The sequence below is a fragment of the Daldinia loculata genome (assembly GCF_022478755.1).
Source record: "Daldinia loculata strain CBS 113971 unplaced genomic scaffold F4817scaffold_4, whole genome shotgun sequence".
Classification (NCBI taxonomy): domain Eukaryota; kingdom Fungi; phylum Ascomycota; class Sordariomycetes; order Xylariales; family Hypoxylaceae; genus Daldinia; species Daldinia loculata.
The window spans coordinates 525,715-550,023 of NW_026054858.1; the positions used below are offsets into that span (position 1 = coordinate 525,715).

At 47.7% G+C, this 24,309-nt stretch overlaps 9 protein-coding genes and 1 non-coding gene across 10 annotated transcripts; 8 read left to right on the forward strand and 2 right to left on the reverse strand.

Moving 5' to 3' along the window:
• The first annotated feature begins 264 nt into the window (after positions 1–264).
• On the forward strand, positions 265–1,370 carry F4817DRAFT_325567 (uncharacterized protein). The gene is made up of 2 exons (XM_049301783.1): positions 265–661; positions 866–1,370. Exons 1-2 carry the CDS (start codon positions 568–570, stop codon positions 1,027–1,029), a joined length of 258 nt encoding a protein of 85 aa, XP_049162978.1. The 5' UTR covers positions 265–567; the 3' UTR covers positions 1,030–1,370.
• A 634-nt stretch (positions 1,371–2,004) lies between these two features.
• On the forward strand, positions 2,005–2,087 carry F4817DRAFT_t16. The gene has a single exon. It is a non-coding gene; the product is annotated as a tRNA-Asp (tRNA).
• Positions 2,088–3,041: 954 nt separating this feature from the next.
• On the forward strand, positions 3,042–4,461 carry F4817DRAFT_179689 (glycoside hydrolase family 61 protein). The gene is made up of 5 exons (XM_049298330.1): positions 3,042–3,278; positions 3,341–3,421; positions 3,497–3,680; positions 3,787–4,143; positions 4,210–4,461. The coding sequence occupies exons 1-5, from the start codon at positions 3,172–3,174 to the stop codon at positions 4,417–4,419; spliced, it is 939 nt and encodes a 312-aa protein (XP_049162979.1). The 5' UTR covers positions 3,042–3,171; the 3' UTR covers positions 4,420–4,461.
• Positions 4,462–5,836: 1,375 nt separating this feature from the next.
• Positions 5,837–8,062, forward strand: F4817DRAFT_356213 (fungal-specific transcription factor domain-containing protein; the record flags this gene model as incomplete). Its single annotated transcript, XM_049305765.1, has 2 exons — positions 5,837–6,355; positions 6,425–8,062. 2 exons carry the CDS (start codon positions 5,837–5,839, stop codon positions 8,060–8,062), a joined length of 2,157 nt encoding a protein of 718 aa, XP_049162980.1.
• Positions 8,063–9,539: 1,477 nt separating this feature from the next.
• On the forward strand, positions 9,540–12,176 carry F4817DRAFT_325605 (thiolase-like protein). Its single transcript, XM_049301784.1, has 3 exons — positions 9,540–10,418; positions 10,578–10,587; positions 10,673–12,176. The coding sequence occupies exons 1-3, from the start codon at positions 9,935–9,937 to the stop codon at positions 11,553–11,555; spliced, it is 1,377 nt and encodes a 458-aa protein (XP_049162981.1). The 5' UTR covers positions 9,540–9,934; the 3' UTR covers positions 11,556–12,176.
• A 531-nt stretch (positions 12,177–12,707) lies between these two features.
• F4817DRAFT_366802 (uncharacterized protein) lies at positions 12,708–13,944 on the forward strand (the record flags this gene model as incomplete). The annotated part of the gene is made up of 5 exons (XM_049307032.1): positions 12,708–12,960; positions 13,036–13,375; positions 13,435–13,552; positions 13,607–13,702; positions 13,764–13,944. The coding sequence occupies exons 1-5, from the start codon at positions 12,793–12,795 to the stop codon at positions 13,942–13,944; spliced, it is 903 nt and encodes a 300-aa protein (XP_049162982.1). The 5' UTR covers positions 12,708–12,792.
• A 547-nt stretch (positions 13,945–14,491) lies between these two features.
• Positions 14,492–15,292, reverse strand: F4817DRAFT_312080 (uncharacterized protein; the record flags this gene model as incomplete). The annotated part of the gene is made up of 1 exon (XM_049300085.1): positions 14,492–15,292. One exon carries the CDS (start codon positions 15,290–15,292, stop codon positions 14,492–14,494), a length of 801 nt encoding a protein of 266 aa, XP_049162983.1.
• Positions 15,293–15,968: 676 nt separating this feature from the next.
• On the reverse strand, positions 15,969–17,110 carry F4817DRAFT_325607 (uncharacterized protein). Its single transcript, XM_049301785.1, has one exon. The coding sequence runs from the start codon at positions 16,990–16,992 to the stop codon at positions 16,132–16,134; it is 861 nt and encodes a 286-aa protein (XP_049162984.1). The 5' UTR covers positions 16,993–17,110; the 3' UTR covers positions 15,969–16,131.
• Positions 17,111–18,026: 916 nt separating this feature from the next.
• On the forward strand, positions 18,027–20,596 carry F4817DRAFT_325608 (putative maltose permease). The gene is made up of 3 exons (XM_049301786.1): positions 18,027–18,142; positions 18,208–19,123; positions 19,210–20,596. Exons 2-3 carry the CDS (start codon positions 18,776–18,778, stop codon positions 20,515–20,517), a joined length of 1,656 nt encoding a protein of 551 aa, XP_049162985.1. The 5' UTR covers positions 18,027–18,142; positions 18,208–18,775; the 3' UTR covers positions 20,518–20,596.
• Positions 20,597–20,812: 216 nt separating this feature from the next.
• F4817DRAFT_325615 (uncharacterized protein) lies at positions 20,813–24,273 on the forward strand. Its single transcript, XM_049301787.1, has 4 exons — positions 20,813–21,878; positions 22,032–22,090; positions 22,225–22,403; positions 22,506–24,273. Exons 1-4 carry the CDS (start codon positions 21,453–21,455, stop codon positions 24,113–24,115), a joined length of 2,274 nt encoding a protein of 757 aa, XP_049162986.1. The 5' UTR covers positions 20,813–21,452; the 3' UTR covers positions 24,116–24,273.
• The last annotated feature ends 36 nt before the right edge of the window (positions 24,274–24,309 follow it).

Consider the following 24,309-nt stretch of genomic DNA (forward strand, 5'->3'; position numbering starts at 1 on the left):
TTAGGTTTCATATTACAGCGAGGTGTCTTCTTTGTTGCGGCAGCACGCGACAAGTAAGGTAATAGGCGTCAGATGTACTATTACAGTACTTATACTGTGAGCCGTGGTATACATATGTGTAGGAGAGCATATGGTAGTTACTGTGTGAATTCGGCATACATAAAATGCGCCGCACTGTAGTATACTTGGCTGAGTCTTTTGTGCGTAGGAGCCCACCCACTTGAAGGCGGGGGCGATGGAATCAGGTCTAATCATTAATCACGACTTACCTTTTTTGCCTTGGGCATAACGGACATTATTAATACTCCCGGGCGGCCGTGCCACCATACACCATACATACACCATACTACCCGAGTGGCATATAATAACCGTCGCTTGTCCTTCTTCCGACCATCGCAACTTGTACGTAAACAGACAAAGTCAATCCTTAGGTTTTTTCGGAATCGCAACCAAGACAACTTTCAACTTTCAACTTTCCTAACTACCCCGCCGATTTACATCGTTAAGATACCCCCTCATCTTTTTTTTCTCTTTTTGCAAAGCCGATACCTATCTTTACCATTCGCAATGGCCGACCAGGAACACACTTACAAGTTCAACGTCAGCATGAGCTGCGGCGGCTGCTCCGGTGCCGTTAACCGCGTGCTAGGCAAGCTAGAGGGTGAGTTTATTTTCCCATTTGTCCCTTTTGCGATGCCGCAATGGAGTCCTACGTCTAAACCACGGTTCATTCTCCCCTTTCTTCGTGCGATGATTATGTCGCGCAAGCAAGTCGTTAACACCTATATGAACACACACAAATAAATAAACAAATAAATAAATAGACAAACATATTAGATGGGCTAACAATCGCGCAACGAAACAGGCGTCCAGAGCTACGAAGTCTCCCTCGAGAAGCAGGAAGCCCTCGTCGTAGCCAAGCCAGGCCTCGACTACGAAACCGTGCTCAAGACCATCAAGAAGACGGGCAAGAAGGTCAACTCGGGCTTCGTCGACGGCGAGTCGCGCAGCATCGAGGTGGCCGAGTAAGCGATCGCAGACCACCACCACCACCACCACCACAACAATAATAACAACAACAACGACGACAACATTTTGGCATGACAATAGGACGCGGTGGTTTGGAGTACTCCCCCGCTGCTTGGCGACGAATAGATAGATGTTTTCTGTTTAAGGCCTACGATAGCAGACAGTCTTGCATCAGGCGTGTGTTGTTGTATGTATTATGCAGCCGGCTTTCTTTTGTAGCTTCGTCGAGTACCTACCTACAACTCCGTTATTATGATGAGCGATGAAACGATCCGGGGGCAGGGCAGGGCAGGGCAGGGCAGGGCAGGGCCGTGGGAATTACATAGGTACCTACCTAGGTATGATATAGTATAAAGTCAAGGCTCGCGACTACCTATGTATAGCCCGGCATGGATCGATCTTGCATATGCGACGCGCACTTTGTGCTGGCAATAGAGAACGCCTTTGAGGCGGGTTTATGAATGAATGAATGGTATTTTTATTATTACTACGTTGTCCCATGTCTATCTTGTTTGAGTGTATATGAACTTTGAAGAGTGCTGGAGCTTCTGTGATGACGAGCTTGCTATGACTACTATGTACTACTGCTGATTCGCTGTCTGTGATATCTAACGAAGCGAATGCTCATTTCTTGATATTGCCAAGTCTGGTTAATGGTAAACTATAGGCTAATAGATTTGATTTTCTTTTTCTTTATAACATCAATGATTCTATTCCACTTACTAAACAAATATCTTACTATTTTGAAATAGGACATATTCACCCTTCTAGTTCCAATAACCTTAGGCCCATGATGATACATACATAATGTATGTACATCAGGTACTTTCATGTAGCACCTCACTAGCGCCTATCCCATCCAACCGGGTTGCGGCATTTTCCTTCCTAGTGCTGCAAACGATATAGACGCTACTTTGCAGCGAGTTTTCATCCACCGCACTAGGAAATCGGCATTCCTCAGAATGTCAAATATCATCTCGATTGGTCTAGTGGTCAGGATACCTGCTTGTCATCGCACAAGTACGCAGGTGGCCGGGGTTCGATTCCCCGATCGAGAGCATCTTTTTGACGGTTTACGATATCATTCTTCAAGTTCGGCATTGTGCTTTTCTTTTTTTTTGGTCTTCTTTTGGTAAAAGTTTATTTTTACCATCTCTTACGACTGACTCATCGATCATATTATATTTCTTTTCATTAGGTAGTAGCAATGGGTACATGTAATCTTTACACATAAGAAATAATGCACTAGATTGATTATTTCGGTATGCGCAATTTACCACTGAGAACTAGAGCTGAGAATTGTAGTAGACCTATCATGACTGCCCTATTCTCTCATAGGTTCAACTTTCCATGAACTTGCCCGTTTAGGAAGTTGTTAAACTACCTGAAGTACCTGTGAGTTATCTCATCTTCCTATATCGTTCATATGTCTTATCATAAATTTACCTACCAACCAATCTACTTCCGTGGATATTAATAACACATGAGCCGAGGTAGTCCTATATCTTAAAATGCATACGCAAATTAGGTTGCATCGTCAAATCTTCATGACTATTGGCGTCTCTAGCTAGAGAAAACATAATTAGAAATCACGAAGGATAGGTCCGCCGGTCTGAGAGCTATCATGTGGCTAGCCTCCCTGTCAGTCGAATATAGCCGCCGGCTAGACGGAAAGCTTGACCAAGACAGCATCCAATGACCAATTTTCCAGAGCCTAGCTTTCCCGCATTTGAACCCCATGGGGTTGTGACCCGTTATTGATTCGGGCAGAGAAGCCCCGGAATTTGGAATCTGTCGTGTGGGGAATGAAGCTTCTCGCTGCGGGAAGATGAGATGCTGATATAAATGTTGGGCTCTAATTGGTTCTAGACCTTTGGACATTGCATCGTGACGCGGATTCTAGAGTCGAAAGCAGATCGACGGAGGTACGGACATGAACATGCCTATATGATTGGATCCTTCGTTATGAAGAGCACTCCATCGTAGGATACCCCGAGAAGCTTCGCCGGGGCCAGGTCGTGGTGTCTGGCTGCCTTTCGAGTTGGTATACTTATAGTCCTCCGGGATAAACCGTACGTGTATGATCATCCTCCTGTTGTGTAGTGTAGATCATCTGGCGCGCAGCGACGATCCTCTATAACGATGGCGTTCTCTAATATTATACCCTCTATCGTTATTCCCGCTCTCCTTTCAGCTGTCGGCGTACATGCTCACGGCATCGCTAGTGCAATTGTAATAGATAGCACCTTGTAAGCGAAGAAAGAAATCTGTACCCCCGTGGTTGACTCGTATGACTGACGCTTGAGTATAGCTACGATGGTTATAATCCGAGTTATCAATGGAAGAACCCACTTCCTACGGTGGTAGGATGGTCCGTCCCGGACGACTTACAGTATGTACCTAAAATCACCACCATGCCGATCGTAACTATGCATCAGAGGCATTAGCTGATGTTTGAGTCATGTAGAAATACTTTCATCGCACCCAACCAATTCAACACTCCGGATATGGTATGCCACCTCGGTGCCAAGCCGGCAGGTGCGGCCGCTCCCGTGAAGGGAGGCGACGTAATTGAGGTACAGTGGACGCCGTGGCCGGCGTCGCACAAGGGACCGGTCCTCGACTACCTCGCAAATTGCAACGGGCCATGCGTACGTCTCCTATTCGCACGTGAGCTAGCCTTATATTGCTCTGGCTAGCTCTATCCTGCGGCGAGAAAACCCTTAATATTGATACTAGACTAATCATTCGAAAAAGGAAACCGTCGACAAGACAAAGCTCAAGTTCTTCAAGATCGGCGAGGCCGGATGGGTAGACAAGGCCAGCGACCTGTGGGCGGCTAACATCCTAGCCAACAACAATAACAGCTGGTTCGTACGGATTCCGGAAGACATCGCGCCTGGAAACTATGTCCTAAGACACGAAATCATCGCACTGCACGTCGCGGGCAACGCGAACGGCGCCCAGAGCTACCCGTTCTGTTATAACCTCGCCATCGACAGCAAGGGCACCGCGAATCCCGCTGGTATCCCCGCCACCGAGTTCTACAAGGCCGACGACCCCGGCATCAAGTTTGATCTATTTTCGCATCCGACGGCTTATGTGATCCCAGGCGTAAGTCGGATCCGAAGTTCCTATTATTAGCACTTGCGGTTTCATATCGAAGCTAACATCTTGTAGCCGGCCCTTTACAGTGGCGCGCTCCCTGTGAGCCAGACGAAGCCCGGCCCTATCACGGCCACAGCCACTGGCGTTTACGCGTTTACCGCGCCTGCGCACGTGAGAGCACTGGTCATACCGACACCGCCGTCGCTTGCTATACCGACTACGCTGGTGCCTTCGGCAAGGGCTGCGTCGCCAGTAGTTCCGCAAGCTACGCAAGTGTTATAAACTTAGCTGAGTCGAGCGAAGCGAGTATGTAGCCTTCATCTGATGCTGATGCGATCAGACAGTGGATAGGCAGCCGATTTCTCCTCATAGGGCTAACGTAGGTATTATGTAGGCTATTCGCGATCCAATACCAAGACGTGTTTGACCGAAAAGTAGGGAAATATATGCAGCTAGTGCTACGGTCTGATAAAAGGATATTAAGCGGTTCGTATGCCGGTTAGACGTCAGGATTAAGTTAGCCCTTACTTGGCTAAGCTTTCTCGTGATGAAGAACTCATGGAAAGGTCTCCTCCGTTTTAGCATCTAAGCATTTTGCCTTACGTCTTTACTCCAGATTCGGTAGGCATTGCCGCGTGCAAGGATGAGCGTAGTAGTATCCAGTTACAACATTCGAGGTGGTGTTTTCTCCCCCATGCCACTAGGTAACATAAATCTCATTTACCATTCATCTCCTCTGCTAGCCCTGTCCACCTCATCCTAGCGACCACGCGGGAAACCCGGCGGACCGGGGATTGAGCGTCGCACGGACGACCGGCTTAGATGCCTCTTGCGGCTTAACGAGCTATCTGTGCATGCTTACGGGTCGGATGCCGGCCAGAACAGATTGCAACGTCGTTAAATTTGTCGTTGCCGGAAATGGGCTGAAACACAGCGTAGGGCCGTCTCGAGGGCCAAAGCATTTGTTGATCCATCGTTTCGGAAATGACGATTAGCCTTGGCGCCTCCACGATGTTGATTTGTATTTAAAGCTAATCCCCGAATCGGCCGAGACTAGCGAAGACTGCCGGGAAGAGGGACCAGGAGGGACCAGGAGAGACTGGGCTGACTGGGGCTTTGCTAGGATGCTATATGGATTCTGTATGGCTCTTTTGGCCTTGACGATTTCTTGGCAAGCCCCGGGATGGGCTGGATGGAGTAGCAGACTGGGATCTAATCACGTGGCGCGCTTATATTCCCGGTTGAAGTTCTAGACTTGTCCCAGGTAGGAATGTAGGAATGTAGAATTAACATACTGCCGTCGACAGCAGTGGGAACTGCTGAAAAATCCCTGACGGAACGACTCCATAGCGGAATGCCTTTCCAAGTTCCAACACCGACACGGCCTAGGTAGTTTGATGATGAGCTAGCTAGCTTGGATCCTCCTAATTGACGTCTTATGTTATTAGTTATTCCTTTTCTCGTATTTGCTATTGGCCTTTGATCTACCCGTCTACGTAGTTGTGTGGTGGTCAGAGTGGTCAGAGTGGTCAGAGAGCTCCAGGCAGTCGAGTCCGGTCAGATGTTCCGTCACATACCGCCTCGGCTTCGTCATGGTCTGGTTCGATCTTATTCACCTCCATGAATCGACTCGCCTGCTGTTCAGTTCGCGCATCCTGCTGAGTATCGGCTGGACATACAAGTCCCAATGGATATTGAGATGGACACTGGGAAATCGCCGGCATCGGTCCAGAGCGGCACTAGGAGTCCTGCTTACAGCTTCGTAGCGCCATCCCGGAGTGTGAAACGACCACGACCCGTCAAGAGCTGCTTGGAGTGTCGGAAAAGGAAGTTGAGGTGTGACCGAGCCTCGCCGTGTTCTCAGTGCCAGAAGACACAGCGCATATGTCGGTATGCGGCCGAAGGTGAAGTAGTAAGCCTAAGTGATGGTTCGGATGGCGAGGCGCCCGAGAGGAATACCAAGCGGAACCGCCCCGCAGCCAGTCAGGAATCCGGCCAGCGCGATACTAGCTACGAAGCTGTACTCGAGGACCACGCAGTAAGGCTTGAGCGTCTGGAAGGGCGATTGCTTTCGAGAACTTCGTCTCTCGCCGAGTCTGGTAGCATCCCGGCGCAACGCCCCGCGGCGTCGTCTCTTACGATTCGCGGCTTGACGGTGAAAGGGGGACTACGAACGCGGTTCTTTGGCCAAAGCAGCACACGGGTTCTTGTTAACCTGGTGAGTTGCTCCTTGTTCGACGAAAATCTCTATTGTCACGCCAACCACTTTAACTAACTACGTCGTTAGTTTGACGAAGCAAAGGACTTCATGTTTAGTAGGAATAAATCCAGCGACATCAGGGAATTATTCCTAAACGTCCAGAAAATCCACAAGGCTCTTCAGGATGAGCATCGAAAAGTCACTGCCCCTATTACTGTGTTCGTGGACTCGATGACGCCGATCCAGAAGCGAATGGCCGATGTTTTACCAAGTAGAACGGTCTGCGACACTCTACTCGGCATCTACTTAAAAGGATCCGAGACCATCTATCGTGTTCTACATATCCCCTCTTTTATGAGACAGTATAACGAGTACTGGGAGGGTAAACCTCAACATGACGGTTTTCTGCCACAACTGCTCTCGATCTTATGTGTGGGGTATCGGTATATTGGGGTTGGCAAAGGACAGTACCATGATCGGGAAGGAATTCACATTCCGACGGCTAGTTGTCTTGTAAGAGCTTGGCTTGACGGTCTTCGGGGGAAACAATTAGTTGAATTCACTACACTCCAAGCCGAGATACTCCAACTCATGGCTCAGAGAATGATCAATCCCAAAAACCAGGAATCTTGGACGCATCTTGGACTCATCGTGCGGATGGCGATGACCATGGGCTTTCATCGAGATCCGTCGGAATTCTCGCAGAATATACCGCCTTTCTGGGCTGAGCAGAGGAGAAAGTTGTGGTACACGATACTTGAGCTTGACGTGCATATGTCTATGCAGTGCAATCTTCCTTGCTGCATACGAGAAAACGATTTTACCTGCCAACCGCCTAGAAACCTCAACGATGAAGATATCCATCCCGATATAGAACAGCTCCCTCCTCCGAAGCCGATCGACCAAGATACCGATTCCCGTGTCCAGGTGTTCGCTGCCAACACTCTGTCTATGCGGTTCAGGGTTGTCGATTTAATCAACCGTACCGACAATGTTCAGGACTATGAGCAGGTTCTGGACCTCGGTAACGAACTTGAACGAGTCTTCGAGGACATAAGATATATGGTCCCAACAGCACACTCGAACGATATGTCAGAGGTTCGGCGACGATGGATGACACGAGTCGTCTTAGATATGCACTGCCGTCGACCGCTATTAGCGTTGTACCGGCCCTTCGCGTTGGGAAGTACGGATGTTCCCCAGCAGATCGTGACAGGATATCTAAGATCGTCAATGATATTGCTTTCGTACTTGGATGAATTGGATCCCGCTTCACCTGATTATCACCGTATTTGGCACCTGCACCAACTGATACTCAAACAAGAGATTCTTCAGGCTGCTTTTAGCATATGCTATTACATTAAACAAGCTACTAGCAGCTCCGCTTCGCCGGCGCCGTCAGATCTGGATTCAAATACCAAAGTAGAGTCCATCGAGGAAGCGTACGCCATTGCCTCCTCAAGTTCGGTCTTGCTGTCCCTCCCACGGCTCAAGAGAGCCGTGCAAAACGTGTTAGATACACAAATCAAAAGAATACGAGAGATTGGGACGGACTTGAGGGACATAGTCTCGCTTACCGTCGTGTTTAACACCTGTCAGGGCGGAACTCCAGAGCAGAAGAGAGACGCCATCACAAAGGGCTTGCAGGCAATCCTTGATGCAGGCCTGCAAGCGATACACGCGAACCAGGAAAATATTGCTTCGATGCCGGTAAGAAATATTTAGCAACTATTCCCATCCTCTTATTAACCTTTTCCGAATAGATTATGCCACCGACGGTACCGATGCAAATGAATGGAATGCAGACGGACCCAGGCTTCATGGGCCACATGCAGCCTTTTATGACGGCGCCGGATGCTCTCAATTCTGTAAGTTTGTCACAACTCCTTGGCGAATATACGAGTCTAATTATTTAGTTGCCGGACGACTTTGCTGCGATGTGGGATATGGAATTCTGGACTCCCGTACTCCAACCTGGGCCGCCTTGAAAAGCTCGCTTTACAACTACATGGCTGAATTATCCCGATTTTCTCCGGAGCCGTCTGCTATTGAGCTGTTACGATGAATGCGCTGGGGGTGCCAGGTAATGCAAATTCGTTGAAAACCTCATCGGAGCTCCTACGGCTGGGCTTCGAACCGCGAAGCCTATTGCTTGAAACCATTTTGATACGAAAGCTCCCATATACATGGCAGGGAGCCGAAGCGTAGCTAGTCAACTGTCCGACTGGCGACATGAACTAATACCCTTGTCGACGGCAAGGATACTACCAACTGGCGTAAAGACGAAGTCAATATCTTGGCGCGTTTTCTAACCACAGCTGACGTCCGACCTCGTGTTCACGTTATACCGAAAACATATATAAGCCCGGTCGATAGAAGCCGGCATACATCTAATTAAAATCATAATGATTGCTCTCTAGCGTTTTTTAAGCGGATGATCGTGATGATAAGTTGACAACAGCAGATATTGCTTTTAGCAAGGGCGAGAGTTGGCGAGACGAAAATACAAGGAGCGAATTGAGTATGCGGCCAACGGAGCAACGAAAAGAATAGTTAATAGAAAATTTGTACCGACTTCAAACACTTCAAACACTGAGATGCAATCGATAACAAGGTTCGAAATAGGAAGTTCGTCGGTGCGCAGCTTTTGAGCATTTTTATTGGGTGCATCCTCGAATTCTTACGTGCTCTTCCAGATCAAAATACGTATCTTTTTTTTTTGCCCGACTTTTAAGAGGTAATAAGTAAGCAAATAGCCTGACGTAACCACCCATTACATACTTAAATAATCCAAGTTTTACAAGAGCCTGGGTTCAAATCCCATATGCTCCTTTTTTTTATCTTTTTTTTTATCTTTTTATCTTTCATTTTTTAAAAGAATTCTAGCAAAGCTTGGTGTCCGAGGTGTCCGCCGCTGCTGCCGGGAAGGGCGCTCGGCACGCTTCGTGCGCCGAGCGCCCTTCCCCGGCAGTAGCGGCACGTGATCGACCTACGACCTTCGTAAACTCGGGCTATTATGGTGCCCCGTAGGGGTGCCCTCAAGTCATTTATGTTACATAAACTATACTGATTCGGGTAGTGCCTCGGCTACAAGTCGCCAGGATCTTCAACAATATCTATGGGGATAATTATTTAAAATAGTTAATAAGTATTAACACAGCGTATTTACTATAGTAAATACAAGACGATTCGAAGTTTCTGGCTTAATCTTTGCTTAAAAAGGCAATTGTTGATGATAAAGCTCGAAGTTATATCTTGCCATAGTAATTCGAGTGTGCTGATACTTCGCTTCTTTGGGTAAAAATCCCCACAGATATTGTTGAAGATCCTGGCGACTTGTAGGTGGGTAACCGTTTACCTAGGCCCCGCGTAACTGGGGTCTTGTACTCCCCATATCTGGGGAGTTTAGAGGAGGATTTAGTATTTATATATACCTATATGGGGTTATGTGATCATAATATCTATTCTCTGAAATATCCCACTTAGCGTATTTCCTTACAAGCTATACACGTGCCTTACTACGTTAAGCTACCTATTCAACGGGACTGGTTACTACCTCTTACACACTTATCCCCAAAGGTAAAATTCAATTTCAAGATGCCCGCCAAACAGAAGCAGCCCGTGTACGTGCTCGGTGTGGGCATGACCAAGTTCATCAAGCCCCGCGGCAAAGTCGACTATACGGAGCTCGGCTTCGAAGCTGGTGTTAAAGCCATGCTCGACGCGCATATCAACTACGACGACGTCGAGCAGGGTATCGCGTGCTACTGCTACGGGGATTCTACATGTGGCCAGCGCGTCTTCTACCAGTTCGGCATGACCCAAATCCCCATCCTCAACGTCAATAATAACTGCTCTACTGGCTCTACCGGCCTTTCGATGGCTCGGAACACCATTGCTTACGGCGGCGCCGACTGCATTCTCGTCGTCGGCTTCGAGAAGATGATGCGCGGCAGTCTCCAGAGCTTCTTCAATGATAGGGAGAATCCCACTGGTACCTCGGGAAAGATGATGGCCGAAACTCGCGGCTACACGAACGCTCCCGGCGCGGCGCAAATGTTTGGTAATGCTGGCCGGGAATGTACGTAATTTCAAGCCATCTTTTGTCCCTTTATTTTTGCCCCTTTTTTTTCATCTATCTAGGGTGTAAGAATATGGAGTTCAACCAAGCATAATCACCCCTATATTATGTCTAAGCCACCAAATTTAGATGCGAATTATTGCTAACACTTATATGCAGACATGGAGAAGTAGGCATAGCCCTCCAACCTCTACAGACTACAACCATGGCAAGTTACATCTATCGTGGATAACTATACTAACTACTCATCTCAGGTTCGGTGCCAAACTCGAGGATTTCGCAGAGATCGGCAGGGTTAATCACCAGCACTCCGTCAACAACCCGTACTCCCAATTTCAGGATGTCTATACCCTAGAGCAAATGCTCAAATCACCCATGATCCATGAGCCCCTCACCAAACTACAGTGCTGTCCCACGTCGGACGGTGGCGCTGCCGCAGTCCTGGTCTCGCAGGACTTCCTCGATGCCAGGCCGCACCTGAAGGACCAGGCCATACTGATCGCGGGCCAGTGCATGGCAACAGACTCACCGAATCTGTTCTCGCGCAGCGCGATCGACCTAATCGGCTTCGAGATGAGCAAGCACGCGGCCGAGGTAGCGCTAGCTGAAGCCAAGGTCTCGCCGGCCGATGTCCAGGTCGTCGAGCTACATGACTGCTTCTCGGCCAACGAGATGGTAACGCTAGACGCGCTAGGCTTATGCGAACCCGGCAAAGCGCACGAGATGGTACGCCGTGGTGACATCACCTACGGCGGCAAGTACGTCGTGAACCCATCCGGCGGGCTGATCTCCAAAGGCCACCCCCTCGGCGCTACGGGGCTAGCCCAGTGCGCCGAGCTAGTCTGGCATCTTCGCGGCTGGGCAAATAACCGCGCGGTTCCGCATACGAAGTACGCACTCCAGCATAATCTAGGCCTAGGCGGCGCCGCCGTCGTCACGGTGTACTGCCGTCCGGACCACGGCGAGGCGCAGAAGCGAAACTCGGCGGATATAGCTAGGGCGAATGGCCTTGGGTATAATCCTGCTGTTGAAGCGAAAGGGTTTACGGCTGCGCAGTGCAGGAGCGTGCTTAGTAGGAAGGCGTCGAGCGCATGGGCGCTACAGGATACGGAGAAGAAGGTCGAGGCGAGATTTTGAGTTATAGGATATACGGGTAGGTTGGTGGGAATTACACATACTCGAATCACGGGTAAAATATGTGTTTTCTTTTAGGGCTTATGGATTCAAGGCTTGCTGGAAGGTTTTGACAATCTACCTAAGCTACGGTATGATATGGTATAGTATGAATTTACGAGATGTAATAACTACCTCCAAGGCAAGGTGTATGTGGTATATTCGGATGATTATTTATTTATTAGTCTATTAGCTTCATCTTGTGTTGAGGGGCCCCAACCCTCCAGTGCTGTCTTAGTCAATGGGGAAGAACTAAAGACTGAGTGGTCGCGTGTGTATAGTAATTAGGTAGGTTATCTAAGGTTATGCTTCGGCCTAAGATAAATTGCGGTGGGATATCGAATATCAAAGTGTTTTTGGGGCTTGCTAGGCTCAGCCGCCGCCTCTTTAGTGTATTGGTACTTTAGGAGGTATGTTAACGCGGCATTGACTCTCCTATGAAATGAACTATACCTATTCATCGGAACTATAGCTGTCTATTCATAATCTTTCCCCTCGTCCCTTTTCTTTATTTTGAAGACTCTCGTCTTTGCTTATTATTAACGCCGCGTTTATATTATGCTAGTCTTCTTAGGGAGAGAAGGGGATATGATCAGCTCGTTGGAAGAATTCCACACTATCTGTTCTTTTTTCTTTTGCTTTGCTCTTTTCTGGTGTGTGGCTCGCGTGTAGGTAGTCTGTGGGAGATTGTATATTATTTGGCCTTCTACTTGAACATATCAGGTAGTTAATCCTAAATGTGCTTGCTCGTGTTAAAATACGTTCCCTCTAAATATAATTCTTGTCTGCTAAATTTACTCTCTAAATAACCACTTCTAAGAGTTAGAATTTTACTTAGAATCCAGTCTCTAGATTATGTTGAAGTGAACGCCAATCGTCTTTACGTCCATTCTCAAATTAAGTTTATACATAGTAACCTATCTCCGAATGGATGGCTATAGTTGTGAGGACTGTCAAAGAGTCAAAAGCTTAGACTACGCTTCCTCGCTGTCACTAGCTTAATAGAAACTTACATGGTAACTTAATGTGATAGCTTTTCTGCCGTAGAACTAACCCAGGACTAAGAAGAAATAATATAAATACCGGGCTCCTCTCCTGAAATAGTATTGGATCAGCGAAGAATTCAACGAACAACTCGGCATTCGCCTTTCATCATTCGTTTTCACCACCACTCGTTATCTAACTTTGCAAATCAGCAAACATGTTTAGCATAAGCGGTTATTTCGACACTGGGGTAATCGTCCTCACTACCTTCGGGATACTCACGCTCTTCATCGCTTTCTTAGTAACTCTCCTCCGGTACTATCTGCAGTCTTTCAGCCAGCGTCCCCTCGCTTTCTTGGATAGCCTCTGCGTTGGAATGGCCTGGGTAAGCCAGCCCCCCGCCGCCCCCTGACTCCCTCTTAAGAAGTCACGATGCTGATGATTATATAAAAACATGTAGCTCCTCAGTCTAATCGGCATCATCTGCGCGATAACAGACAACACTAGCATCTCACCTGATTACCCCCCCGAAATTGACCAGTTCACCCAGTCTCTCTTCGCCGTCTCCGCCATCTTAGGCAAGCTGTCGATATGCTTCTCGGCGTGGCCCCTCGTCAAAGACGTAAGGTGCGTGAGCGTCGCCGTGGCCATCCAGGTCGTAATGCTTCTCTTGGTATATCCTCTATGGATCATAGTCGTGCCTGCGACATGCGGCGCATCGGCGTGGTATCCCATGCTCGCCCCTCATTCTCAATGCTCGAATGATACCGTCCGAGCGCTCTTCGACTGGGCCCGAACTTGTAGGTGTATTCCCAGAATATGACGAAGATATTGCCGTTGCTGACTTCTGTCTTGCTAGTCTTTGAGGTGTTCACGCCGATAATCCTTACGGGCTTCCCGATAGAGATAGCTCTGAATCTTAGCACCAGGAGCGCTATGCGAAAGCCGTTTTACGGGCTTGCGGTCGCTTCTGCTATGTATGTATTACTCCTCATCCTAGTATAGTATTCGGGTTGCTAATAATATTCCAGCACCGGCGCATTCATGTGGGCACGAGCATGGATGTCTCAATGGTTCCGTTACGACGGCCATTATGTACCTTTGATTACTATTACAATTGTCTCTATGTAAGTCAGCTATGTCACCGTGATCGCGTCCGCATGCTAACGTAGAGCTTTCCCCAAACAGGATCGAGGCGAATTTAGGTATTGTGGCAGCGAACATACTACCCATCGCGACGCATCGCTCAAAGCTATTACCGCCTGCTCAACCCGCAAGACCCCACCATACGAGGTTGCCAGTACTAGATGACAGCTTCGAATGGATTCCTTTGACAGATGTGCCAAGAGCACACACGCACGGAGTGTAAGAAGGCGGCAGTTTTTATACTACATAAGGAGGAAAGATGGATAGGATGCGATAAGTCCACACATATACTTGGAAAGCTTTAATATGTAACTAGTAATTTAATATTATGATTAGTGATTACCTAGGTACCTGGCGAATCTGCTTGTCGTCCATATGCTGTACTCCCTGGAACTGACTCTTCTGCACCACACATATCTCTACCAGGTCCTTCCGTCTTAAGTTGAATTCAGCGATGGAGATGGCAAAACACTTATGTCATGATGATGCTATTTTTGACGCCCAGAGGCTATGTACTTGGGTATATTAAAACAACTCGCATCCACGGAACATTAGACACTTAGAAGTTCTCAATTAGAGTATCCCTTGACATAAGAAATCCTTTTCGCCTGCCTATATCCTCCTGCCTATAGCATTCCGTCCCCCCTGTCCATACCGTCCCCCTAGCCACCGGGCTTTGACCGGGGAAACCCCTCGGATACAGGTATACTCAGTATGATTTGGCTGAGTGAAGTCGATCCTAGTGGTAGGTAGTGATAGACTTCAGGTGTTCAGTTATAGTGGATGAAGACATCCATCTCAACATGTAGTTTGAGCGCCTGCTTTTCATCGTCCCAGATAGCGGCCTTGATGTCGTCGTTCCACGTGGATAGACGATTCTTTGCAAGGGTTGACAGGCTTTCGCGCCAGCGGACAACCGAACGCTGCATTTGCTCGGGAAGCTTGTTTGGGGTCGCCTTCATTAGTGGCTTTAGCTTGCCAATTTTGTTATAAGGTTCCAGGTTTATCGGTAGAGTGTGCATGAGATACAACGTCTCCAGATTCTTGAGGTATGGAAGGGCGTTCAAGAACATGACTTGTCGATAACTATTTGGCATAGCATCGAGGGCCGCATACCGCAGTTTCGCCGCTATTTCAGAGGACAACGGGGCTTTTGGCGTAAGAACGTACATATCCAGGTCAGGGCGAAAATGCCGACATGGTAACATACATTGCCCCTCTTCCCAATAGCGAAATTGAAGGTACAATTTGGCTATATTCCGCGCTTCTCGGCATACGTGCATAATTGCTGGGAATTTGGTCCAGATTATGGGAGACGTATCGGTCATACCGTCGTCGTCTTTCTCTAGGAGGCATACCTCTTGCGTATCAGGGGGTAGCGAGAAACTCCAGATCATGTCTCGAATCTCGGGGGGAAATGAAGAGAAGAGGGTGAAACAGGGTGGTGTTGATAGTTCCAGTGATACGCCATTCTCTATAATGGCTTCCCTACCCAGGTCCAAGCCGGTTTGGTTTGATTGCTTAGCAATCGTAGCGCGGAGTGCTTCATAAGTAACTTCAAGTCTTTCCATGATTCCTTCTAGCCGTGGTTTGTCTGCAAGCAAAGTTAGAAAATGACGTCCCGTTTCTATATCGGATTGACATCCTCAGTATTTAATAGGAAGGGGTGGAAATATACCTGGTAAAACAAGGCTATTATCTCTTTATATCTAAGAATTTTGTGGAAGACAACTTTTATTCTTTGAGAGAATGATTTTGTTGTTGTTAAAGGGCCTAGATGAATCTTTGGGGATAACAATTGGATGCTAGAGGGAATTTGAAGATGTCCAATGCAAAGAATCAAGAAGTTCCGAAGGTAGATTTATTTACGTAGTACTTGCAAACATATAAAAATATATAAATCATAACGAAAATATAATTAAAGTACACGAGGTCCGTGAGTAAGAGGTACCTAAGGTACGTCCCTACGTGGTAGTCACATTACGTTATGTACCTAACCTAGGTCATTCTTGAGGAGTGAGGAAGGTACAATGGGTGCTTTGAATCTGATTCTAAAGAATCTGTAAGTTTGTACCTTCAATGTTGTGTACCGTGCATTTACGTACCTAATGTACCATGTGTGTTCACGAATCACACAAATAATGGGACATCGCCTGACACGTATAGTTCCAAGGTTGTTACTGAAAGTAAGAGCCCCGGATTGTGCAGTTAGGGCAGGTACTACATGTATGTAGTAGGTAGACATGCTTTCGGAAAGTACCTATTACCAATTACGAATTCTACTAAACTAAAAACAGGTGTAGTTCCTTGAAGCTATTCCGATAATACAAGTATTTAGGTACTTATTTATTGACTAAAGGGAAAGGTAAAGACACCCCTATTTTAAGCCTCAGCGTATTAATGATCCTATTTAGACAACCACCTGCCGCTTTCCAAGATCGTATTTATCTCCATCCTTGAGGAAATAAAAGATAGATGAATTATTTGGAAGATGTTTTAAATCACTTCCCTCCCTCGACCAGAAGCGTCCATCGTAAATAATCACGTAGGTACCTCGGTACACCTCAGCATCATTCTTAGACACAATAAGTGCAGTGTTCTCGTCGATAGCAATGCCCAAAAGCTCCGGTCGAACCTTAAGGATGTCAAACATGTCGAACTGGCGGTTGCGTACGAGCACGTGTTGGTCAATGGCAACGTCCTTCACGAATCCAAAGCCTACTTGGTGATCGCCCACTAGGATCTGATTGTTGGCCGTGTCACCGCGGGCAAGAAAACTGCCTTGGATAGATGCTCCTGCTGAGCTTCCGCTAACGACGCCGCCGCGGTCGAGCACCTCGTGGAATAGGCGTTCCGTAAGGGTACCAGCGTACGCGTCAACGAGACGCCATTGCCGACCGCCTCCGAAGAATACACCCTTAGCAGCCCGCAACGGAGCCGCAAACTCTTCCGTATCGGCGACTTTTGGATCGTATGTATGTAGAACGGTGACATTCTTGGCGCCAAGTCTCCTGAACGTGCCCGCCGCAGCGGCATCGTCGTCGTAGGTGTCACTCCCCTCGGCAGTAGGGATTGTGACGATTGGAGCATCTGGTCCGCCGGCTAGATCTATGATGCGCTGGTAAATAGCGTCGTCTTGCGCGTTACCCCCTATAATTACAAGCGTTCCGTTCTCGGGCCCCACATACGGCGAGCTTGAGCGCTCCATGACCGGACCCGCGGAGACGAGAGCGGCAAGGGCTATGGTCGAGTATTGAATGATGCTTTTCATCTTTACCGATTGCGACTGCTGGAGAGAAAGCTACGGCTAACAGCGAAATCAAAATTAGAATTTTCACGACTTTTATATGCATCTATTTCTTCGATCGGATGTAAAAGAAAGATCCGAATACTTCCCCACTCTCCAAGTGTTGAGCTAACCAGACCTTCCTATTGTATCTTGATTTTGACCTCGACAGCCAACCGGATCGTCTAATCCAATGTCGTGCAATTGAGAGTAAATATCGCCATCTATGGCGAACACCTCGAAGTGGACCGATTAGACATTGTTATTGAGAATTTGCATGCTAAAATCAATTATTGAAAGGGGCTTTTTCTATAAACGGCTGAGTATTAATTATTGCCTTGGACAAGACTATGATTAATTACGGATACTATCAGAATAGATCTATATTAATTATATTAAACTAGATGTTAAGCCGACGACTATCCATACAAGATTTGCATGGAAGACGGCATAACTAGTCAATCTCGTGCCAGCATGAAATGATCACCATCTAAGGCCGAGGAGCAAGCCAAAGGGTGAAAAAACAAGCGATAATACACAAGATCCCGTAATAGACGATGGCTGCTGCAACAAGCCTATGCCAATTGATGTTGAACTCCATGTTGACCTGGGATTATCGAAGTAGCAGATATTGACACTGAGGATGCGAGTAAGAAGTGTAAATACAACTCTAAAGTACGAAGAACTAGGATACTACTTAATATTAGGTTATGATATGTCTAAGGCTCTTTGTTTTAAATGTTATAGTGGTCTAAGATTCCAGCGGACGGGACATAACAGACAATGACAAAGAGCAGTTTCAAGTTCTGCCATGTTGAATGAACAATAGCCAGAAGAGAATTGTGGACAATGTTTCAATGTGTAGCTAACAGAATAAAGAAACGAGTCTATAAGCCGGAGGGGTATTGGCGCCGGAATTGTAAACAATGATAGATTGTTTCTAGCTTTGTGCTATCAAGCCTCTATGTGGCTAGGGTAGGCTTCGAATATCTACCAACCAAGCTGCCATCTACACAGCCGCATCACCTACTGTAAGTTAGGAACAAAGAAAGTTACGGCCGGGAGCGTTCAAGAAATATAAATGCCTGCTTTCTCGGGGTCTAACACTAGCGCCGTACTTGGTTGTAGACTTGTAGTGAGTACAAGTCTAAAATAAACGGCCTGTTACGTATAGCCGCCCGTTCGTCTGATCATGTCTAGGATTCCAGGAACGCTCATCTGAAGATTACAAACCTAGACTGATTCATCATCTCGATAAGATCGTCCGTGCGATAATAAACTAGAATAGTCCGAAGTTAATATGAATATATTGTTCCGACGTATGCATCCTGTCCGTAATCTATATATCATTAAATTTACATATGGCTAACCCCTGAGGCTCTATCGCAACGCGAACCGACTTCACGTGGCGGAGAATACCATATGCAGCGCTGACCATATGGGTTAGGTATTCGGTCGTGCGCGTATCTGACGATACACATGTTCGATATCTAATCTACGCAGGTAAACCTTGCTACGTTGCATGTGCAGATCCTTTATAACGTTAATTCCATACCACATTCCTCCGGACCCCTGATTTCCCCTCATTTCAGATTTCCGCAGCCGACCTATGAGGCGAGGCATTCTACCGGACCAGCCTGCAATTCTTGGCCCTGTCCCAGATAACGAGGTCTAGGTAGTCGGCAATCTGGGTGGTCGCATGGGTGGTAGGGGAACGAACGATAAGGGGAAAAGCAGATGCATACATAGAGGTAGGTAGGTAGATAAAATGGACAGGCGATCCCACCACTACGGTACTTTCGCAAATACCGCCGCAGAGAGTTCCAGCCCTATGGATGTTCCCCGTGTAACAAGCATCGATAAGACGACTACGATGGTCGCGCAAAGCGACGAGCCGTTAAAGTCGGGCGACGCCGATGTCGCGTTGGCTGAGGCCGTGCAACGCGAGCATGGCCTGTCGTTCTGGGAAGCAGCGAAACTATACCCGACCGCTGTCGGCTGGTCGGCGTACGTCTCGATAGGTGTAATTATGTTAGCTTTTGATCCTCAGATCGTTGGGAATATGTTCGCCATGCCCCAATTCCAAAAGGACTTTGGGTTTGAGCTTGACGGTGAAGTATGTGCTCTATTCATTACCTATCAATTACCTACCGCAAGAGTTAGACAGAAAAAGTAAAACTAATATAGATATTCTTCGGTCAGTATGTCATTCCGGCGGCGTGGCAAACTGGTCTATCGTTGGGAAATCCCCTCGGACAAGTCGTTGGCGCATTGTTCTCGGCCTATCCCTTGGAGTTGTTCGGCCGCAAGTGGACGTTTTTCGGTTGCATCCTCCTGACGGCATGTCTCGTCTTCATCCAATTCTTCGCGCGCTCCCTGCAGGCCCTACTTGTAGGAGAACTGCTGGGCGGGCTCGTCCTGGGATGTTTCGTCGTTATTGGTCCAACTTACGCCTCTGAGGTCTGTCCCATGGCACTCCGTGGATTCCTGACCAGTTACACCAATCTCTGCTTCGTTACGGGGCAACTTCTCGGAAATGGGATTACAGCTGGAACGGCCTCGATCGAAAATCATTGGGCATATAGTATACCCTTCGCGCTGCAATGGTTCTGGGTTGTGGTTATTATTCCCGGAATCTTCTTCATTCCGGAGTCGCCATGGTGGCTAGTGCGAAAAGGTAGAATAGAGGATGCCAGGGACGCACTGCGCCGATTATCATCTTCAAAAGTAAATATCGAAGCCACATTGGCCGTCATCGCCGAAACAGATCGACTCGAACTAGAGATGGAAGCAGGCAGTACTTACCTAGACACTATAAAAGGAATAAATCTACGGCGGACTGAGATCTCCACCGGCGTGTATACAACGCAGGTCCTGAGCGGCATCTACTTGATCAACTATGGGACTTATTTCTTTGAGCAGGCAGGACTGCCGACTCAGGATGCATTTTATATGGGCATCGGATTCTTGGGTGTGGGTTGGGTTTGCACTGTGCTATCCTGGTTCCTCATCGCTCGCTTCGGCCGAAGACGCATATTTAATATCGGGTTATCTGTTCTTATCGTTCTAATGTTCATAATCGGTATCCTGGACAGCATCCCTGGCCGACCTTCGGGTGTGGCTTGGGCCGAAAGCTCGCTCATGTTGATTTGGAACGGTGCATACGACCTGTCGGTCGGACCTATCACCTTTGTGATTTTAGGAGAGTGTTCCGCCACACGTGTCCGATCGAAAACGATTGCGGTGGCCACGGCGATACAAGCGGTCTTTGGGATCGCAATGACGGTGGCGATTCCATATATGATTAACCCAGCAGAGGCGAACATGCAGGGTAAATTGGGATATTTCTTTGGTGGGCTGGGAATCATCTGTCTTATTTGGTCCTATTTTCGGATCCCCGAAACGAAAGGTAGAACATACGAAGAGTTGGATATTTTGTTCGATAGGAATGTTTCTGCTAGGCAGTTCAAGGGATATCAAGTGGATATTACTGCTAACTATACTGCCTGAGAGTTGAGTATAGCATTGTTGGCATTTATGACTAATATTAGATTATCAAATATATAATACTATGATACTATTCAAATCTCTCTTAACTAGGTACCTAACTAGGCCTTTTAATATCATAAGTATCAGAATGCTGGCTTTGAAAGTAATTCAAGCTGGTTGGATGTATAAGCATGATAGCTGTGTTGGTTAGGGTTAACTTGGCATGTAGTAGGAACGTAGGTACTGAAGTTGGAGCATGGCTACTTGAATTGGACAAGTAAGTTCTAATAGTTGATAATAGTAAGTTTCAAAATAGCTATTTACATAATATTATCATCAAGTTCCTAATTGAAGATATTGAATTTGTTTCCAAGAGAAACTACCAAGACGAAAACTAATCACGCTATCCTCTTAGTGGCTTAGCCAATTAATTATACTATGTATTTCAGAGGCCAGCATATCGATTAACTCCCTACCTGTATCTCGGGTCTTTTTCTTAGCTTCAGATCTCATTCCCTTAAGAGCCATCGTTGTTTTATTGTTATTGCACTACGTTACGATGTCCCGACAAAATTCAGTACGAGCTTAAGTGCCTTAATATATACCCTAGAAACTGTCCACAAGACCGTTTGATTAGTTGTTCGACAGGGTTACGACTGGAAAAACTGGACCGCAACTCCACATCGTGACAGCTATTTATTGCACACAGCCCCCTAAACCCTTGGCGGTGACATTTATTCTCCAGTTAGAAAGGCGAAGGACTCTACCAGAATAACTTATGTCATTCAAATTAGCTGTGCTATTATATAAGACGGCTATGGTTTAAGACGCTTTAATTTGTCCTATGCTTTTGTTAACGATTCTATTTACATCTGATTTATTGGCGTTTTTCTAGCGTTTCGAGAAATAGCGGGCATGAATTACGTACCGTACACAATTGATTGCGGTGAGCGATAATGAATACAGACTACAACCTCGACGAGCTGGACATGGCTCTTAGCGAGTCCCGCCATCAAGCTGCCGCCGTAGCCGGGCCTCCGAGTCGGCAGGAAAGTTCCCGCCGCACGGCATCCAGCACCCGGCGCGGCAGCTTAGTTCCCGGAATGGGTGCCCTTTCTTCGGCTACATACAGCCCAGGAAAACAGCACCAACGGCCCCGACTCGATGAACTCAACCTCTTCAACTTCGACCTCCGCGAACTCGTCCGAGATATTCTCCTCCCGACGGGCCAAGAGACTCGCGTTTCGTACCACGAATATGCTGTCTTCCGGCCGGGTGAAGAAAATGACGAGACCCGCTCTCCAAGCATCATGTCCGAAGGAGACGTCGCACTACGGATGTTTCGAGATGCAGTTAGACATGGACATGGTTTGGACTACGAGGTGAGAGAGACATGATATACGGCTACGCCAATGCTACATTTCTTATCTTTTGGAGACAGTTGAGCTAGCCACCCGTATCCGTACCCGGGACATAGAGTGCGGTCACCCAAGCAATGAAAGAATGTAGGCTGATTAAGTGGAGTTCGCACGCAGGGAAATTTCACTCCTGTGCCTAAGGGAAAAAACTTGCTTCAAGGAAGAGTGCGACAAGTGTGAGTATACATAGCCTTGGCTTTTTTTTTTTTCTAATTGTTTATACCCTTCCTAGCCCCAAGTTCGAATTACTAGATTTTACTTGGTGCATGAACTTTTCATAAAGACAAAGGCTAACTGGAATTTATAACAGAATTGCTCACCGACGTGCTCGTCAAGAAGACGAACAACACAACACGAATAGTACGGTTGATGGGTTGCATCTCACTGTGGATGATTATGAATCTTTAGGGTTGCATTCTGGCACCCTGCCTACCCTGCAACGGGTAACCCTTGAATCGTCGTTCTGGGACTCGAGAAGGGAGACGATGTGTAAGTGAATAACAGCACCACGAGCCTTACTTAATATGGCTGAATAGAGCTACACCCTTTCCTTCTTGGCATATTCCGTAATTTGCACTAACATACGTCAAGATTTAATCCTAAGCTTCTCCTCTAGTCCACAGCCGCCATACGACTTCCTCTCAATGGCGTACAGACTAAAGACCAGGACGACAACCGCTCTTATACGGCGATCATTTGATACAAGGTGGCATGCCGAAGATGCGTTGGATGAATATGAGCGCCGGCTGGACTCTTGTAGGGCACGGTGGTCTCACCCGCTCGTATTGCCGGTCGTCCTCTTACAAGTACAGCTATTTCGCACCGAGGAGGCGGTGAACGCCAACAATGCCGAGGTGTTGGAGCTCGAGGCGCACGTCGATGCGGTGACGGGCACGATAGGTCGAGCCAACGCCGAAGCTTGGTGGCGGAATCACCAAGGAGAGAAGCATCAGCATTTCAAGCCTTTAAAGCGTTTCTCGTCGAACCTTAAGGAGATGGTCGAGTCCAAGGTCGGAGGTGCAGGACGAAGCCACGAGTTCTCTCGCAACGTTACGCCCTCGACTGCGCCAGAGGTAGCTAGTTACTACGATCCCGACTACGTGCCGCCGCAGACAATTCACCTGATGAAAGAAGCTCACGATGTTCTCAAAGGAGCCATTCAGTTACTCGACACACTGAGGTGGATGGAGCGCGCGTTGAAACTCATCATCCAAGCTGGCGACGAGCTAGACATGCGCATAAAGGAGTTGAGGGCTCAGGCTGTGGCAAGAGGGGAACTTAGGAGAGATGAGGCCGACGAGTTCGACGACGAGCTTACCGTCCACTGGCATGAGATCAGGCAGTATCTAGACTGCACGTGGCGGCTCTGCACTTCACTCGAGACAGATCGACGTATGTCAGAACTACGTTGCCGAGCACAGATCGATATTATCTACTCGAAGATGGCGCAGGAGGATAACAACCTCAATGCGCGCATGGCAGTAGCATCGACAAGGGACAGCTCTTCGATGAAGGCATTGGCCGTGATCACCGCCCTCTTCCTACCGGGCGAATACATCGGTACGCTATTCGGCGTGTCCATGTTTAACTGGGAGACAGGCACGGCAGGCGACCCGGCTATATCAGCGGATGCGCCGCAGGGCTGGCCGCACCCCATCGTTATGCCCTCCTTTTGGATTTATTGGGCTTTCACGATCCCCCTTACGCTGTTTATCGTCGGCGGGTGGCGTGCGTGGTGGGTTAATCAGGACCGTTATTTCCGCCGCCATCTTAGCACCGACCTTAGCGACGAGCGGTACTGGACTACCGACGGCCGTCCTCGTGATCTCGAGACTACTTTCGCGCAGGACTTCTTCAGCGTGCTTAGCCGGAGCGGTGCCGGGAGTACCTCTAACAGCACGATCCTCGGGAAGAACCAGGGTGTGCGATCTAGGTCGGGAACTGGGCCTATGGGTGCGTCCAGTTTCGATATCAATAGGTCTCAAATCCGGACTCCTATCCCTTCTAGCTCCGTGTCCGGCTTGGGTTTGCCCAAGCACGTGCCGACGCCGAGTCTAGCCTATACTCATGTGGGCAAGGATAGGGAGACTACAACTGATTCGGAGCGCGAAGGTGAAGTTGGGGATGGGGCTATGCGGTTTAGGCAGATTTCGTTTGCTAGAGGACCACGGATACGGAAACAGGATGAATCTGCTGTTTAAGCGATGCTGTTCAAGATACCAAGTTGATTATACCGATGAGAGAGAGAGTGGTTATATATCTCACTGCCTTATACTACGCGGCCACTATAGAGAAATATAGAATAGTACCTGAGATAATCTTAAATTGTTAATACAAGTTCACCCCCTAGGTTAGGAGGTATATTATTCTCAAAGAAAGTTAAACCATGTTGCAA